General features: G+C 56.8%; 1 protein-coding gene across 3 annotated transcripts; it reads left to right on the top strand.

Moving 5' to 3' along the window:
• Window positions 1–1,308: 1,308 nt before the first annotated feature.
• Window positions 1,309–9,436, top strand: CDC25B (cell division cycle 25B; the record flags this gene model as incomplete). 3 transcript variants are annotated; one of them, XM_084248344.1, is made up of 16 exons in its annotated part: window positions 1,309–1,508; window positions 2,292–2,380; window positions 3,001–3,052; window positions 4,817–4,858; window positions 5,037–5,073; window positions 5,339–5,461; window positions 5,561–5,683; window positions 5,867–6,001; window positions 6,435–6,515; window positions 6,634–6,810; window positions 6,982–7,077; window positions 7,510–7,572; window positions 7,723–7,821; window positions 8,035–8,168; window positions 8,974–9,085; window positions 9,214–9,436. In XM_084248344.1, the coding sequence occupies 16 exons, from the start codon at window positions 1,309–1,311 to the stop codon at window positions 9,352–9,354; spliced, it is 1,704 nt and encodes a 567-aa protein (XP_084104470.1). In that variant the 3' UTR covers window positions 9,355–9,436. The 3 variants fall into 3 exon arrangements, with proteins under 3 accessions (XP_084104470.1, XP_084104472.1, XP_084104471.1); XM_084248346.1 differs by lacking the exons at window positions 1,309–1,508; window positions 2,292–2,380; window positions 6,435–6,515; XM_084248345.1 differs by lacking the exons at window positions 1,309–1,508; window positions 2,292–2,380; window positions 5,339–5,461 and having other exon boundaries at window positions 3,009–3,052.
• Window positions 9,437–16,838: the final 7,402 nt, after the last annotated feature.

The following is a 16,838-nucleotide window of genomic DNA, read 5'->3' as shown; positions in this document are numbered from 1 at the left end:
GTCTCAGGCTGGAGAGCCAGGGCTGCCCTGGAGGGGCGTAAGGTTACAGCCCTGCCCTGCGAGCGGCCTCCCTTCGAGGCCCCCGCCCAGCGGGGCCACCTCTTTCCTGGGGAGACTAGATTCAAAAGCGGCTCCCCGCCCACGCCCCTCGGGTGAGCCTTCCGGCCCCGTTCCAGAAAAGCGGGCCCCGCGGAAAGGTGATTAGGTAATTAGAAGTTGCTCAGTTTAAACCAGTGGCAATTCAGCTTCCCTGATCATCAGAGAAACTCCAGCTAAACCCTAGGATGCCACGGGCGCCAGCGTAACCCAACTACCCACGAGCCTGAGATGCGTCCACGACTGGGTTGCGCGCTCGCTGAGTCCCTCCTCGGCTCCCTGAGCAGGAGAGCCTCCCTCTGGGACTGCCGGGGACACTGGACCCCTCGGGGGCCCCTCCAGCCCGGGGTCCGTGGGGGCGTCCATGTGCTCCCGCCGGCTCCCTCCCCGGGTCCGCCCTCGGCGCTGGGGGCGCAGCTCGGGAATTACGCTCCGGGGCCGCGGGCGCGGCCGGGGAGGCGCCCGGGGTGAATCTGGGTTCCAGCCCCGGCCCAGAGCGTGACCTTGAACCAGCTCGTGCATTTCCACGCCTCGGCGTCCGCGCGCGGGGTGGAGTGGCGAGCTCAGACCCTGGGAGCCGCGTGCTCGGCCAGCCGCGGGCACGGGCCGCTCATGCCACGGCGCTTGCACGCGATGTCAACGTGCCCGGAGTGGGGGGTCCCCCTCGGGGGTGATTGACTCCTCGGGGGGCCCTCTCTGCTGGGGGACGCAGGGCGTAACCCCAAACCACAGCCCAAGAAGCGCAATTCTGGAGGTCAGGCGTTTTGACCCCGGACTGGAGGGCGCGGTGGGGTGCGTGGGAGAAACCCCAATTTCTGCGTCCCACCCAGGCCGGGAACTGGGCGGGGCCGGGCTGGTCCAGTCCCCGCGCCGCTCACCCGCGGACCCGCCCTCGGTTCCGCCCCCATCTGCCCGCGCCCCCATTGGCGGCGTCGGGCGGCGCGGCCGCTGTTATTTTTCGAATATATAAGGAGGTGGAAGTGGCAGCTGCTACCAGAGTTTTCTCGGACCGCCGGCCGGTCCCCGCGCCCCTCCACCCCTCCCCGCCCTTCCCGCCTCCCTCTCCTCCCGGGCGCCCCACGCCTCGGCCCCAGCGCGCTCCCTCCCTCCTCCCTCCCTCCCCAGGACCCGCTCCCCACCTCGCCCCGCCCGCTCTGCGGGGCGTCGGGGTCTGCCGCCCGGTCCTCCGCCAGCCAGAGGGACCCCGCGGTGATGGAGCTGCCGCGGCCACACCCCGCGCCGGCCGTGACCCTCAGCCCGGTCGGCGTGCGCGGCGGCGCCGAGCGCCCAGACCACCTCCCCGGCATCCGGCTGGAAGCTCGTGGCCTTTTGGGGTCCCCGGAACGTGCGGTCGCGTCCTCGCCGGTCACCACCCTCACCAAGACTATGCACGACCTCGCCGGGCTGGGCAGGTAGGGCCCCCCCGAGGAGGCTGGGTGTGGGGTAACAGGGCTGCACTGGGGTGCTGGTCCCAGGCTTCCTGGGGAATGACACTGGGGACCCGAATCCCGGGGGGGCATCCGGAAGGCGTCCCAGGCAGAGCCTGCTTCGGGGGTTCGTGACAGTGACTTGCTGTTGGCCGGCAGGGGCCTCTGGAGACCCTCTTCACCTCCTCTTTCTTCTCCCTCACTGGCTTCCACCAGGTTGCTACCTAATCTCTGCCCACAGCACCATTTTGCCCCAGGCAGGGGATCCTGAGCCTAGAGAGGGAAATTGAGAGTGGCGAACCCTTGCTCCCGCTCACTCCATCCCCAGTTCTTTCCTGGGGTGAAGGGACTAGACTCTGATCCTGCTCCCTGAGCACGCCTGCAGGGCCTGTCTGGGTTGTCCTTGAAGCAGGAGATCTGAGCTTGGGCCCTTTCTCTAGGAAGGCTTCCGGCAGGATAGGGACCCGAAGAGTTTTAGGGAATGCTCTCCGGGCCAGCTCTGCCTCCCCTCAGCCCACACCCCCAGGATGGGCACCATCTTGCTTCAGCCATGGAATCTCCTTCCCCCCACTACCCAGAAGCACCTTTTAAAAATCAATCACTAAAGAGAAGTTCTTAAGTAGCCTGCCTTAAGGAGATGGTTCCTCCCTGCAACCATCTCCCTGGGGAAGGGCAGAGAGTGGGTGGGTCCGACTAAGATAGTGGCTGATGGGAATACTGATCCCCACATTTACCTTTCTCCTTCCTGGGTCTCTGCTTCCTTCCCAGCGACACCCCAAAGAGACGGACAGGCCCCCTATCCCGATGTATGTCTGAGTCCTCCCTGTCATCTGAGTCTTCTGAATCTTCTGATGCAGGTAAGGCTCAGGGGTACCTGAGAATTTAGGGGGCAGCCTGAGCCTCCCAGCTTCTGTGTATATCAGACTAACATCCTGTCACGGCCTTTTGGGTTCAGGAGCCCTCCCCCTGCTTCCTCCTGGTGGGGCTCACCACACCCAGCCCAGACTGGCTGAGCGGGCTGGGTGGGGCCCTCCGGGGGAGATGAGATCTTACCTATTTAAAACCAGGCGCCAAAATCCCTGAACCACAGCCCCACCTGGGAGGCATTAGGATGGAAAGTTGGTCATTTTATAGCATTCACTTGTCTTCGGTTAGAACCCTTTCCTTTAAAAAGCTGCTATCTCTCAGAGCAAATTATTGTAAACCAGTTCAGGGAAAAAATGCTGAGTATAGTTTTGAATTTAAAAATTTAAGTAGAAGCATTTCCATGGCATAAATGGAGTAGAGCCCTGTGCAATTTGGGGAGTAATGTGTCAGCCTTGGGAGGGGGTATGGATGGGTTTTTGTTTCACTTTTTGAATGTGTCAAGATATAAAATAAAAACAGTTTCCTCCCTTCTTTGAATGGGTTTGGAACATGATGGGGGGAAGTGCAGAAAAGGCCCTGACTTTCAAACCAAGCCACCCTGTCCCCCCAGGTCTCGGCATGGATTCTCCCAGCCCCATGGACCCCCATGTGGCAGAACAGACGTAAGTGAGGAGGGGTTCCCCACTATCAAGAAACTGGTGCCACCCTTTGGGAATCCCATTTCTAGCATAAACTCATGGCGGGGGTGGCGGGGGGGTTGGAAGCCTGGGCAAATGGACAGACCCCTCAGATCCCAATACAAGGAGACTAATTGATCTCCCAAGGGATTCTGCTGGCACAGCAGCGAGATGGACTCAGGCAGAATGGAGGGGACACTGGCTGCGGGGACCTTGGCTCCAGCCAGCCCTAGTCTTATGGAAATACAGCCCCGCTGCGTGTCCTGTTTTTCCCTCTGTCTATATTCATTCCCCCCATATACACTTTTCTGCGAAATACCACAATTTAAAAATATAGTTCAATGAATTCAAAACTTTTAACTCACTCTAGGCCAAATGAAAGTTGCTGAGGCTGTTTTGGCCCTTGGCCATCCTATCAGTTGCCTCTAGCTTCAGTGATACTTGACACTCTGGCCATCCCCTGGCCCGGGCCCTTGGTGAGAGGGAGTGCAGGGACCTGAGGGACTCTGCTCAGCACAGATCTCTCCTCCTTGCTCATGGGGCGTGAGCAGTATCTTTCAGAGCACAGCTGTTCCCTTCCAGCTGTTAGGGCCACAGCCGTGAGAGCAGCTGCCAGGCATTAGTGGGAACAGCTGGACATCCCCAGCCTGAGCTGAGGGACCAGGGCTCAGGATTTAGGGTAGTGGTTGCCTTTCCTCCCATTGCTTTTGATCAGACTGGGCTGGGTTGCAGCATTTGTTAACAAACAGGAAATGGGGAGAGAAATGGGTAGGAGTGGGGGTGAAGCAGGTTGTTCTTTGGTGACAACAGAGAGCTGTCCTTGTTTTACCCCCAAGGCCCAGGTGCAGATTGGAAACCAAGCCGATAAAATTGGTCATCTCTGGTGCCAGGTTGGCTGGGTACAGCCATGCCCTCCCCTTGGGGGCTGTCCTGACATTTTAGCCCTCAGTGCCCCTCCACCTCTGCACCTGCTTCGACGGTTACACAGCTTCCCAGAAAGAAGCTTGTGTGTGTGTACAAGTGTACGCACAGATGCACCGAAGCCCAGAATGGCAGGTGGTCTCTGATAACATAGCTGGGGGTTGGGGCCCGCAGAAGAAAGAGGCTTATGCCCCAGCCTCCAAAGGAACATCTGTTGGAATTCCTTGCCTGCTGGCCTCTTCTAAGGCGAGAGGAGGGGGTGGGATAGAGGCTGGGTCCTAGAAAATTCCTTAGGAGGGAGGAGAGGATGTGACCCCGCACATTTGCCACTAGGGGGTCTGGCTTGGTAGACTAGGGCTGACCCTGGGGTGTCAGGCCTGAGGGGGGCCAGGATAGCCACACAACAGGGAAGCCCAGCCTTACTGGCATCCAGGCCCTGCAGACACCCATATTGTTGGGCGTGGACTGTTATGGTGGGATGGATGGATGCCTTTCCTGGCGGCCATATGGCCTCCCTGAGGTGATTTGCATACAGGTGGAAGGCCTGTGGGCAGGCTGGTGAGACTGTTGCCTTGGTAATGCCTGAGCCACCCTGTGACCTGCCCCAGCTGTCTCTGCTGCCATTCTCTGGGCCCTCTTCCATTCAGACTGGTCTGCTCTCATCTTCCCCCTCCCTAGAACCTGGATTCCCTGATAGTGTTCTTCCTACTTCCCCTTTCCAAGGCCTGAGTCATGGCCCCTGGGCCTGTGGACAGGGGCCCCGGTACTGGGGGTGCGGGATGGGCTATGGGATGAAGCTGGGTTGCATGGGATCTTTCTGCCTCCTAGGTTTGAACAGGCCATCCAGGCAGCCAGCCGAGTTATTCGAAAGTAAGTCTCCAACCTTCCTTATGGGGGTGGATGCCGGTGTTGGGGGATACAAATGGAGGGTAATCTCCCATGCCCTCCCATAGGGGTGCACAGGGTTCTGTGGTAGAGGGCCGTCCTGCATGTTCTCAGTCCCCGCCCCGACTCTCCAGTCCTGACCTGTCCCTGTTTCCTTCTACAGTGAGCGGTTTGCCTTCCGACGCTTCCAGTCCTTGCCGGTAGGTGCCTGCTGTGGCCTAACTGGAGGCTCAGCCACAAACCCCAGCCTTGGGGAGGGTTGGGGGCAATCAGGGTTGCCTCCCAGAGGGTGAACTGAAAGGAGTCATGTGTCCCTAGTCTGACTGTCCGGGCGGGGGTGGGGTGGGGGGATTGGCAGGTAGAAGGACCAGCTGGGGAAGTGGAGGAGGGGTAGAGGGGGTAGGGCCTGGGCTGGGGCCACAGGAAGACAGCCTTCAGCACCTGCTGCCCTACATGTCTCTCCAGGTGAGGCTTCTTGGCCACAGTCCCGTGTTACGGAACATCACCAACTCCCAAGCACGAGACAGCTGGAGGAAGAGGGAGGCATGTGGCCGAGCTGCCCACAGCTCTGGGGAGGACAAAGAGAATGTGCGTTTCTAGAAGGCCTCAATGGGAGAGGTGGGGGTTGGGCAGGAGGCTTCTCTGGTGGCATTTGATGACAACCCCCCATCCCTGATTTGCCTGCAGGATGGACTTGTCTTCAAGATGCCTTGGAAGCCCACACATCCCAACAACGACCATGCTCTGGCAGAGTGGGCCAGCCGCAGAGAAGCCTTTGCCCAGAGGCCAAGCTCGGCCCCTGACCTGATGGTATAGATGAGGGCTGAGCTGTGTGGGGCAGTTGCATGCAGGGTGGGCACGTGCCCTTGAGGCAGCCTGGGAAAGGGGAGAGTGATTCTGAGTCCTGAGGTGGTAGGAAACTTCTTAGAAAGATGGGTGGGGCCTGCCTTGGGTACCCACCCCTGAGTAGCCTGTACTTTGTCACCCACACAGTGTGTCACCCCCGAGCGGAAGATGGAGGTACAACAGCTGAGTCCCATGGCCCAAAGCCCCTTCTCCTTGACCGCCGCTGAAGGTGCCACTGAGGAAGATGATGGATTCGTGGACATCCTGGAGAGTGACTTAAAGGTAAACAGCCTCGCTCCATGAGGCCCCTGCCCTCCCTCCCTGGAATCTCCCTAAGGTGGAAAGCTCTGAGCTCCTGCAGCAAGACTATGACCTCATTCCAATGTCAGAAGAAGAACTGGAGGTGACTGTCGCACACCGACCTCCGGCCAATCAGAGCGGAGCGGGTGGTTGGTCCTGGTGAGGGGAGGATGCGCAGGGCGGAGGAGAGCCTGGGCCTCCTGCATGGCCATGCTTCTCCCGGTTCTGTGCCAGCCCCTGCAACCAGTGGGGCTCTGCAACTTTTGGTTCTGGGGGCCGCCCTGTGTGAAGGTGCAGGTAGGGTGAGAAGGAGGGCTGCCACCCCGGGGTTTGCTGGGGGGACAGCGCAGGCCACACTGCAGGACTCAGCCTCAGGCCTGTGAGTGTGACGGTATCCTTGCTGTTTTGGCCTCAGGATGACGACATGGTCCCTCCAGGCATAGAGAGTCTTATTAGCGCCCCCCTGGTCAAGACCACGGAAAAGGAAGAGGAGCAGGTGGGCCTCTGTGGCAGCCCCGCCATAACTTGGAGCTTGGGCTCACCCTTTGGTGGGATGGGGGGCCGGAGGGTGCACGGGCTGGGCACTCTGACCCCCAATCTGCTGTCCCTGCCAGGATCTCATCATGTTCAGCAAGTGCCGGCGGCTCTTCCGCTCTCCGTCCATGCCCTGCAGGGTGATCCGTCCCATCCTCAAGCGGCTGGAGCGGCCCCAGGACAGGGATGTGCCTATACAGAACAAGCGGAGAAGGAGCGTGACCCCTCCGGAGGAGGAGGAGGAGCCTGAAGAACCTGTGAGTGCCCTCTCTGGGGTGGGCAGGCTGCCACCCTTTCAGTCCACCCATAAGCCCTACGTGGCCATGTTTGTAGCAGAGAGTGTGTGCAGGGAAAGGGCTACCAGCTAGACGCAGCACGGAGGGGCAGCCTCCTGCCTGACCCTAGCCATTGCCTTCCTGGCCCCCCAGAAAGCCCGAGTCCTCCGCTCCAAGTCCCTGTGTCACGATGAGATCGAGAACCTCCTGGACAGTGACCACCGTGAGCTGATCGGAGATTACTCCAAGGTGCCAGAGGCGTACCCCTCCCTCACCCACTGGCCCACTGGCCCGGCAGCTGCTCGTGGGCCTCCCTCTCTCCTCCAGCCCCTTTGCTTTTTCTTCTGCATCTTACTGTCCTTCATTGTCACCTGAACTCCTGGCTTTCCTTGGTCTCTTGTCTTAAATCTGTCCCAGACATCAACCTTGGGTCTCAGCCTTGAAACATTTCCAGACTAGTGTCCAGGTGGGAGGCTCCTTGGGCTTGGCAGAGGGTGGAGGCAGGACGTGGGGAGCACTGGGGCTTTCACCTTCATGCTCCACCTCTTCATTTCCCCTTGAGAGGTTGTTTCCTGGGTATCAGACCCAGGAGGCACCTCTCGTTGCTATGGGAATCAGAGCTGAATTAAAGGTCAAAGCAGATGTGACCTTCTCACTTTCTCCTCCCTCCACGTCCCCCAGGCTTTCCTCCTGCAGACTGTGGATGGGAAGCACCAAGACCTCAAGTACATCTCTCCAGAAACGGTATGCAGGGATGAGCCGTCCTCGGGGTGCATTTGGGACTGTTAACCTTCCCTGGGGAGGGGCTTGGAGTGCTGGGTCAATGAGGGGCTCGGGGCCAGCCCCTGCCTGCTGGGCTGACCTACTCGGTCCTACCTCCATGGCCTCCTTCAGATGGTGGCCCTTCTGACCGGCAAGTTCAGCAACATCGTGGAGAAGTTTGTGATTGTGGACTGCAGGTACCCCTATGAGTACGAAGGTGGCCATATCAAGGTGAGGAGGGTGATGGGGGAGCCCTGAAGGCTCACGCAGCCCTATGCATCCTCTGCTGGGAGGGTGAAGGGGTGGACGGGGGTGAAACCTCTCATGGAGAGGGATCCTGCCCAGTAAGAAGTAGGGTCACACAGTTGAAAGACAGGCACTGTGTGGGAGAGGGGTCTGCCACCCAGTGGCAGGGCTGTGGCTGATCTCCAGCCTCTCTGGCAGACTGCTGTGAACCTGCCCCTGGAGCGAGATGCCGAGAACTTCTTGCTGCAGAGCCCCATCACACCCTGTAACCTGGACAAGAGAATAATCCTCATCTTCCACTGTGAATTCTCATCAGAGCGTGGGCCCCGCATGTGAGTGTCTGCTCCTGATGTCCCTGCTCAGGTTATCAGGGGCTGCAGCCAAGGCCAAGCCCAGCCCGGGTCCTCCGGTCTCATCTGACAGTAGACCTCACCCCCTCCCCTGCTCATGACACGACCCTTCATCTCCTTCTCGCTCTCCTTCCCATTGGTGAGTGTCTCTCTCTGTCCTTGTCACCTCTGCCGCAAAGTCTGGTTCCAAGTCTCTAGCCATGTGCTTAAAACCCTAGACCTCTGTGACATGGTGCTTCAGTGCTGGGTGCCCTTAGGCCCCCCCCTTTAGGACACCCCCTGGTCAGTGTGAGTGCTGATGACTCTCCAGCCAGGCTCGCATGTGTGCTGGCATCTCCCCAGACACTCCTTGCAAGGCCTGCTCCCCGCTGCCCTCACCAGGCCCCCTCCCCCGGGCTTCCCTTCCCGCACATGGCGTCTACCTCCACTAAGGCGCGCGCGGGACCAGGCCCCTCTGTCCTATCCTCTCTCCCTACCTCTCATCCTCATCAGGTCTGGTCGAGATCTCCTGGAAGTATGTCTTGAGTTTCGTCCATCTCTTTCTGCTTCCCCTTTTCTAGTTCCGGCCATACACCTCTTACAAAAGTTGTGCAACTAGAAACAAGCCCTTGATTTGCTTCCTTCCTTTCATCTCTCCAACTTCTTCCGTACCCTATAGCAAAACTGAAAGTGATCTGAAAGTGGCCTTGGGCTGTCCATCCAGCACTAGAAGGCCTCCCGTGCTTCCCCAGGGCCCTGCTGGGCGTGGGCACCGCACACTCTGATCCTCCACCCCTGCTGGTCCCAGGTGCCGTTTCATCCGGGAGCGGGACCGGGCAGCCAATGACTACCCCAGCCTCTACTATCCTGAGATGTACATCCTCAAGGGCGGCTACAAGGAATTCTTCCCACAGCACCCGGTATTGGGGGGACGCAGGGAGAAGACTGGGGCGGGGGCGGCCCCAAGAGAGGGTGATGGGAGAGCTGGGTCCCCCCGGATGTTTCCAATTCTCTCCCGTATTGATTGGCCCCTCCTGTCCTGTGCTAGACCTTCTGCGAGCCCCAGGACTACCGGCCCATGAACCACGAGGCCTTCAGGGAGGAACTCAGGACCTTCCGCCTCAAGACTCGCAGCTGGGCAGGAGAGCGGAGCCGGCGGGAGCTCTGCAGCCGGCTGCAGGACCAGTGAGGGCCGCTGTGGTGCTGCCTGTCTTCCTTGCCTCTGCAGGCCAGGGCACCAGCTGCCTGGCGGCCCGCCGCGTCTGCTGGAGGCCCCAGGCACCATCCAGGGGAGTGGGTGTCCCCTCCGTGTGCCCCTGGCCTCCACCCCCTTCTCACTCCCATCCATCACACACCACATCCCGGTGCCCCGACCCCTGTCCCTGCCCCTGGAAGAGCCCAGCCTGTTGACTTAGTGAATTGGATTAAGTCCAGTTCAAAGGAAGTATTTTGTACTGGCAGAAGCCTTTTCGCTTTTTTTTCTTCCTTGTTTGAGTTAACCCTCTGTCTTCCGATGTGCAGAAAAGCCCCCTTTTCTCTTAGGACTTTGCACATGTGAGGCAGGGGGAGAACCACCGTCCCCCAGGATGGGCCAGAGCCTCTCTCCTCGCTGCCCCGGGGGTCAGCGGGGCCGGCCCTCTGTGGCTCGCCTGCGTGTGTCTGCCTCTTCCTTTCTTTCCTTCTCTCCTGTCTTCCACGTGAACACTTTCAGCACAAACATAAGCTCTTACTCTCCCCTGTTTCAGTGTTACTGCAGGCTTCATTTGTTTGTCAGACTTCGCTGCGGTTGAGGCTCCCCTCTTAGGGACTCAAATGTTAATTACCTGCTTGACCCCGGCTTCTGTTGTCTCAGAAAAGGATGTAATCCTGGGCCACGGTGGATGGGGATCTGCGCCAGGGGTGCCCACTGGAAGCCCTGCCCCCCACTCCCATGAACCCAGGGGCCTGACAGGTCAAAACTTTTGCTGCTGTCTTGTCGTGGTCAGAACTTGGACGGATGGATGGATGCATGGATGGATGCGTGGACAGCGGTGGGTGCAAAGGCCTTACACACACAAACCTCTGAATGGGATCAGCTCAGTGAACATGACAGCCTGCAGCAGGAGTATGTGTCTGTCTGTGTGGACAAAATCTTTACACTTTGAGGTTTGAAAATATTCAAGAGGAAATGTCACGAAAACCCGCTAAATCAAGGACAGAATCTCCCATGGATTCTGAATCTCAGAATTGGGGAGGCTGTGCCCCAAGGCCCTGTTGAGTCTTCTGTTGGGGCCTGGGTTCAATAAAGCACTGAGCAAACTGAGTGGCCAACATGGCATCTGTGGGGCCCTTGATCAGACAGACCATGGCCGACCCCTAGGGTGGGATTGGATGCGGGGAGGTCGGTGGGGGGATTGGGGCTGGAAGCCTCCTGGGGAGGCAGCCTCCTGCTTTCCCCTACCTTCCCTCCCCTGAAGCCTACAGCTCTTGCTTGATGAACCTGCCAAGCCTGGATCTGGGCTCTTGCTCCCCCTTTATCCGGCTACTTGGGTGTCTCTGGGCGGACCTTTCCTCAGGAGGCAAGAGAGACCCTCCCCTTCCGCTCCTCAAGAAGTACCATGGCTCCCCATTGCCCTAGGATAAAGTTGAGAGTCCTGGCATGGCCCTTTGGGAACCGGTCTCTCCCCACCTCACCCTTCTCTCTCTGACTCACATCCCCCGTGCTTTGCTCTGCGGATTCCCGTGCCTTCGCACCTCTTGCTGTGCCAGCCTCAGGAACACGCCCCCTCTGTTACTCCTCAAGACTTAATTTCAAATGTCACCTCCCCCCAGAAGCCTTCCTGCCCTCTCAGAGTTGGCATTCTCAGTACCCCAGCAGAGCTTCCACTTAGGGCACGCCGATCAAAAGAGTGGGAGAGGGCCAGCCTGGGAGATTGGTCCCAACCTGGGGGGCTCAGCAAAGTCCCCTGGAAACCACTATGGCTGCCAGCCACCCCTGCAGTGAGTCAGCTGGTCGTAGGACTTTGCCGCATACAGACGATGTGCCGCCTGTCGCCCTGCACACGTTCCGTGTCGGGTGTCATTACTGCCATCTGTCAAAGGTCATCTACCTTCTCGAGTGGGTGGTGCTGTGATTATTCACTCCACTTTGCAGTTAGTAGATGGGGAATGGAGGTGGTTTCCTACAGAGCAGCAAGAGAGGACTCTGGGCTGCAGGCTGAGCCTAAAGGACACTTACCCTGTTTCTTATGCCCAAAGGCATGGTCTTCACTTCTGTCCAGAGCACCCTGGAAGGGCACAATGGTGAGGGATGTTGGGGTGTGACTGTGGGGGTCTGGGAGCCTCTGCTCAGAGAAAGGAGCCCGGGAAGCTCCAGAGGCCCCTTCTACTGAGCAGGCAGCTGACACTAAGGCTGACATTTACTTGAATAAAGGGACAGCCCCAGAAAGAGAAAACAGCTGTGAGGGGGGGGCAGAAATGAAGGCTGGGGGTGAGGGGGACAGGAGGGGGAGAAGCCCTGGGCATTGTCATGCTACGACTTGCCTGTTCCGGTGGTCTCAGAACCTGCCAGGTTTTACAGAGCTGAAAGGCAACGGGAAGCTCAGAGAGGGCACTCACTTGCCCCAGGTCACACAGCAGACACAAACAGCAGGCATTCCAGCAGCCTAGGGCTCTCCCTTCCTCACCTCCTGCCTTGGTCCCTGAGCAGCAGGGGTGGAGCTAGGCTGGCTGAGTGTCCTCATCCACGCTGTCAATCTGGAGCAGGCCACGTGGGGAGGAGGGAGCAATGGTGCCCAGTGTCTGACAAAGCCCAGGCTGCACCAGGTGCTGACACCACAGCCACATCTGTCCCCCTCATAACCCTCTCCAGAATTACATATGCAATCAGGGGCCCTCAGTTGCCCCATGTTTTCTTTTTCCCTGATATTTTTTCCTGAGGTTGGGATAAAGCTCATTTTTCAGGAAGGCAGGGATGGAGGTTGGGGAGTGTGGGGGGTTCTTGGTCAAGCCGGGAGACAAAGCACTTCCTGAACGTTGACATCTAACCTAGGGAGGTGTGGGAGTCATGGCCCCAACACAGACCAGGACCCCCTCTGACCCTGGGATGTTAGGGGATGAGACAGGTGCCCCCCCCTCACCCCCAGCAAGAGAAGTTATAACTTTCTTCCTGAATGCTTTTAACGGGGAGTGGCTCAGGCAAGGAAGTGGTTTAAAATCCTGGGCTGCCAGCCAGTTTCAAAGGTTGTTTTGTTAAGGCAGGGCGGGCAAGGCAGGAATTCCAGCCTGGAAGCAGCACGTGGGGCCAGTGCACGTGGTTACCAAGCTGTGTGGGTTTCCTAGGGTAGGGAGTGGCCTGTGCCAGGCTGGTCAAGTCAGCGGGCACTGAGGGGTGTTGGGGGAAGCACCTGCACCCACTGGGCATCATCCATAGTGCTTACCAGGCAACTTGCGATGACAATCTAAAAAATAGCATTTCAGGCCTCCCTGGTGGCCTGAGTTGAGTGTCAGCACCATCACCACGGTGGCCCACCTCAATGGCCTGAGTTTGATCCCCAGCCCGGGAACTGACCCACACATGGCGCAGCAGACCTCTCCGGTCTCCCCTGCTGCTGCCTGTGGCAGCGTATTTCAGTGAGTCTCTGATCCCCACTCTGTCTCTGGTGGGTCCTCTCACCTCCCATCCCGCACCTCTGGCCTGCACCCCAGTTCTACACAAAAATAAAGAAAATCTGGGCCTCCCCGGTGGCGCAGCGGTTGAGCGCTGGGTTGTGAAGCTGCCAGCGGGCCTTTGCAAGCGCTGGTTCGATTCCCGGCTGCTCCCAGGCCACCGGAAGAGGGTCCCACATGGCGCGCAGACCTCTCCTGCCGCCCGCTGCTCCCCTCAGCAGTGTACTTCGGTCCTTCTGCCTGCTCTGCTCCCCGCTCTGGCTCTGGTGAATTCTCTCACCCTCCCGTGCTTCTGACTGTACCCAGTGCTTGTATAAATTATCAAATAAATAAATAAATCTTTAGAAATTAAAGAAAAAAAATAAAAAAATAAAGAAAATCTTTTTAAAAATAGCATTTTCTTTTTAATTTCAGGAATAATCAACATTTCAACAAGGATATAAATCTTAAGCAGAGGGCACAGACGTGAGGAACCATCACATCGCTCAAGATTCAGGGCACCTCAGGAGGTTATTTCACATTCCCTCAACAAACCCACACACCAGGGCTCACCATTAGTCTGACCTCAGTCGAGGCAGATTAGTTTTGTCTGTTCTGGAGCTTCATACACATGAAATCAATTTATCTCCTTGGCGTCTGGCTTCTCTCCCTCAGCATAATATTTATATTTTTTGAAGATTTATTTATGCATGCATGCAAGAGCTGGGGTACAGGCCAAAGGTATGAAGGGGTGAGAGGACTCACCAGGAACAGAGTGGGGAGCAGAACAGGCAGACTGACTGAAATACACTGCTGAGGGGAGCAGCGGGAGAGCCAGGAGAGGTCTGCTGTGCCATGTGGGTCAGCTCTCTGGCCTGCCCGGGGACCAAACTCGTGCTGCAGAGGCTGCGGACAGCTTCATAGTGAGGTGCTTAACCCCTTGCGCCACCAGGGAGGCCCCACTCAGCATAAGATTTAGAGATCGCCCATGTTTCATTTAGCAATTTATTTCTGTCCTCTCCTGTGTACAGTATTCCATTATAGGATATATTCCTAAGAGGAAATACTACTCTTTTTTTTCTTCCGGTTTATTCTTTTTTTAATTAAGGTATAATTTATAGGCAGTAAAACTCACTCTTTTGAGTATTCAAGTCTATGAGTTTTTTAAAAAGATTTATTTATTTATGCATACAAGAGCTGGGGTGCAGACCAGAGATGTGGGGAGTGAGAAGATTCACCAGAGACAGAGTGGGGAACAGAACAGGCAGATGTACTGAAATACACTGCTGAGGGGAGCAGCGGGCAAGGCAGGAGAGGTCTGCTGTGCCATGTGGGTCACCTCCCTGGCTGGGGATGGAACTCATGCTGCAGAGGCTGCAGATTGCTTCATAGTGCTGCGTCTTAAGCCCTTGTGCCACCAGGGAGGCCCCAAGTCTGTGAGTTTTGACACCAAGATAAAGACATAGGACATGGTCATCTTACCCTCCATATGTTACATGGGAGTCCAGTGAATCATACTGGGAATCTCCCCAGCGGTGGAATCACCCCATCCAGCTTTAGGGTTCTCCACCTGGTACTCTAGAACAACTGTCCCACCAGCAGGGTCTGACAGTTCTATGGCCCCATATTATCATCAAAATTGGTAAACTCGAATTTCTCTCTCTTAACCTGAAAAATCTCGTTGCTGACTACAGAAAAGAATTCCCATCACTGTCAAATGCTGCCCTCTGGGCTGTGATACGGCATAAATGGGTTTGAGCATCACAGATCCAGCCCATGTCCTGACTCTTACCTTGAAATTCTAAATTAACTTTTTCTCAAGTCAGAGTCTTTAAGTGATTCTTTCGAGTTCAGTGGCTGTCACTGGCTTGAGCTCATCCACTGACAACAGCTCACAACCATCTAGAAAACTCATGATTTCTAAAGTCTTTATCCCTGGAATTGAACACACAGGCACCCTACTTTCCAGAGGCAGTAAAACTGTCAGTGGTGTGGAAAAGAAGGATGTTTAGACAAGGGGAGCCATGGTCATGTGAAATCTGGAAACAATCAGGAGAGGGAAGTTGAGTAATGACAGAGCTGCTGCTTGAAAATCAGACCTTGGGAGCATGTCAGATGATGTGAAGTTATTCAGTCTATTGTTCCAAGAAGACAGTTGGTTATGGGACAGATGGTAAGAAGCATTCCCACCCAGCCCACAGAGGACTTTGTGTGGGTGCCAAGCAGTGCCTAGGGTTGCTTTGCCCCACCCAGCCCACAGTGGCACACACCGCTGGGAGGGGGTGGTGGAGCAGCTGCCAGGCTCTGAGTCAGCAGGGCCTGGGGCGGTGGGAGGGGGGGGGGCCTCACGTGGCTGGGCCTGTGCTGCCTCGTGGGGCCTCCTGGCTCTCAGCCCTGCCGGAAGCGCGGCTGTTTGAAAGGACGAATCACACATGGCCTGGTCCTCCTGGGGCCGGCCAAGACTGTGAGGCCTGGGGCTCCTTGAGGGGAAGGCTGGAAAGGGGGGCTCCTGAGTTGGGATGGGGAGGACTGAGGAAGGAGGTCATCCAGTCAGGGTGGGAAGGGACTCCAAGGCCTGGTTTGCAGGAGTAAGCAAGGGGGGGCTTGGGGGAGGTTTGCGGCCTCCCGGAGCTAGAGATGGTTGTGAGCGAGCCCTTGGGGTGGCCAGTAGGGGGCAGGGGAGAAGGGGACACACAGGGGAGGGAAAAGGGCAGGCTGCAATCTATCAGCATGCACACCTCCACCAGCACAGGCATAGCATCAGGAAAACCTATTGCTGTCAGGGCACCTCAATGTCCTCATCCTTAAAATGGGGACAAAAAAAATGGGGACAAAAATCCTCCTTCAAAGGGTTGTGGATTGGATCAAATGGGTTAATGTATGGAAACCACGCAGAACTGAGCCCATCTACATAAATCTCTGGATAGCTCTTATTACTTAGGGCCAACATGGGGATTATAAGATCAGACAGGTAAACCGATGAGTCCAGAAAAACTCAACTCAAAAAAAAAAAAAAAGGAAAAAGAAGGAAGGAGCCAACGTGGATTGTAGGCCGTGGTCTACTTGCATCAGTCTAGGGAGCAGTCAGAAGCCTGGGGATGGGGCCTCCCTGGTGGCGCAAGGGGTTAATCACAGCACTATGAAGCAATCCACAGCCTCGGCAGCATGAGTTCGATCCCCAGCCAGCCAGGCAGCAACCCACATGGCTCAGCAGACCTCTCCTGTCTCGCCTACTGCTCCCCTCAGCTGTGTAATTCAGTAGATCTGCCTGTTCTGCTCCCCACTCTTTCTGGTGAATCCTCTCACTCCCCCCACCCCCGCACCTCTGGCCTCCACCCCAGCTATTGTATGCATAAATAAATAAATCTTTAAAAAAAAACAAAAGATGAAATCATGCCATTTGCACAACATGGATGGAACTGGAGGGGAATCATGCTGAGTGAAATAAATCAGGAGAAAGACAAATACCAGATGATCTCTCATAAAGCTACAAAGCAAACAAATAAAACAAAAGCAAACCCTTGGATTCTGACAACAGGACCATGGTTACCAGAGGGGGAAGGGATAGGGCGTTAGAGGGCAGTTGCCGGACTGTGGTGGAGGTTTTAGAACTTTGGTGGACAGCATGGTAGTTTTGCACATTGAAGACGTGCAAGCCTGCATTCCTAGGACATACACAGTGTTGTAGACCAGTGTTCATAGCAACACTGTAAAAAGCAACAACTAAACCCAGCGGGGCTGTCTCTGGGGAGTGAGCTCCCTGTCACTGGAGGTGTGTAAGCAGCAGGAGGTTGATCCTGGAGTCTGGAAACAGCAGCAGGGCTTCGCAAGTCAGACTGCTTATCAGGTATAGAGGACACCTTCATGGCTTGGGTAGGTGCAGGGTGGGACCAGCTTTCCAAATTGAGCCAGTATCAATCCTGGCACTCGCATCCCTTGAGGTTGGCACCTGGGGAGACCAGAAGCGGCATGGCCGAGGCTGCCTGTCACTGTGGGGTTGGCCTCACCCAGGTAGGGATAGCGCCGTGGAGGGTGGGAATGAGGGAA

This window comes from Talpa europaea (assembly GCF_964194135.1).
Source record: "Talpa europaea genome assembly, chromosome: 11".
NCBI classification, from domain to species: domain Eukaryota; kingdom Metazoa; phylum Chordata; class Mammalia; order Eulipotyphla; family Talpidae; genus Talpa; species Talpa europaea.
This window is presented reverse-complemented; position numbering and strand designations above follow the sequence as displayed.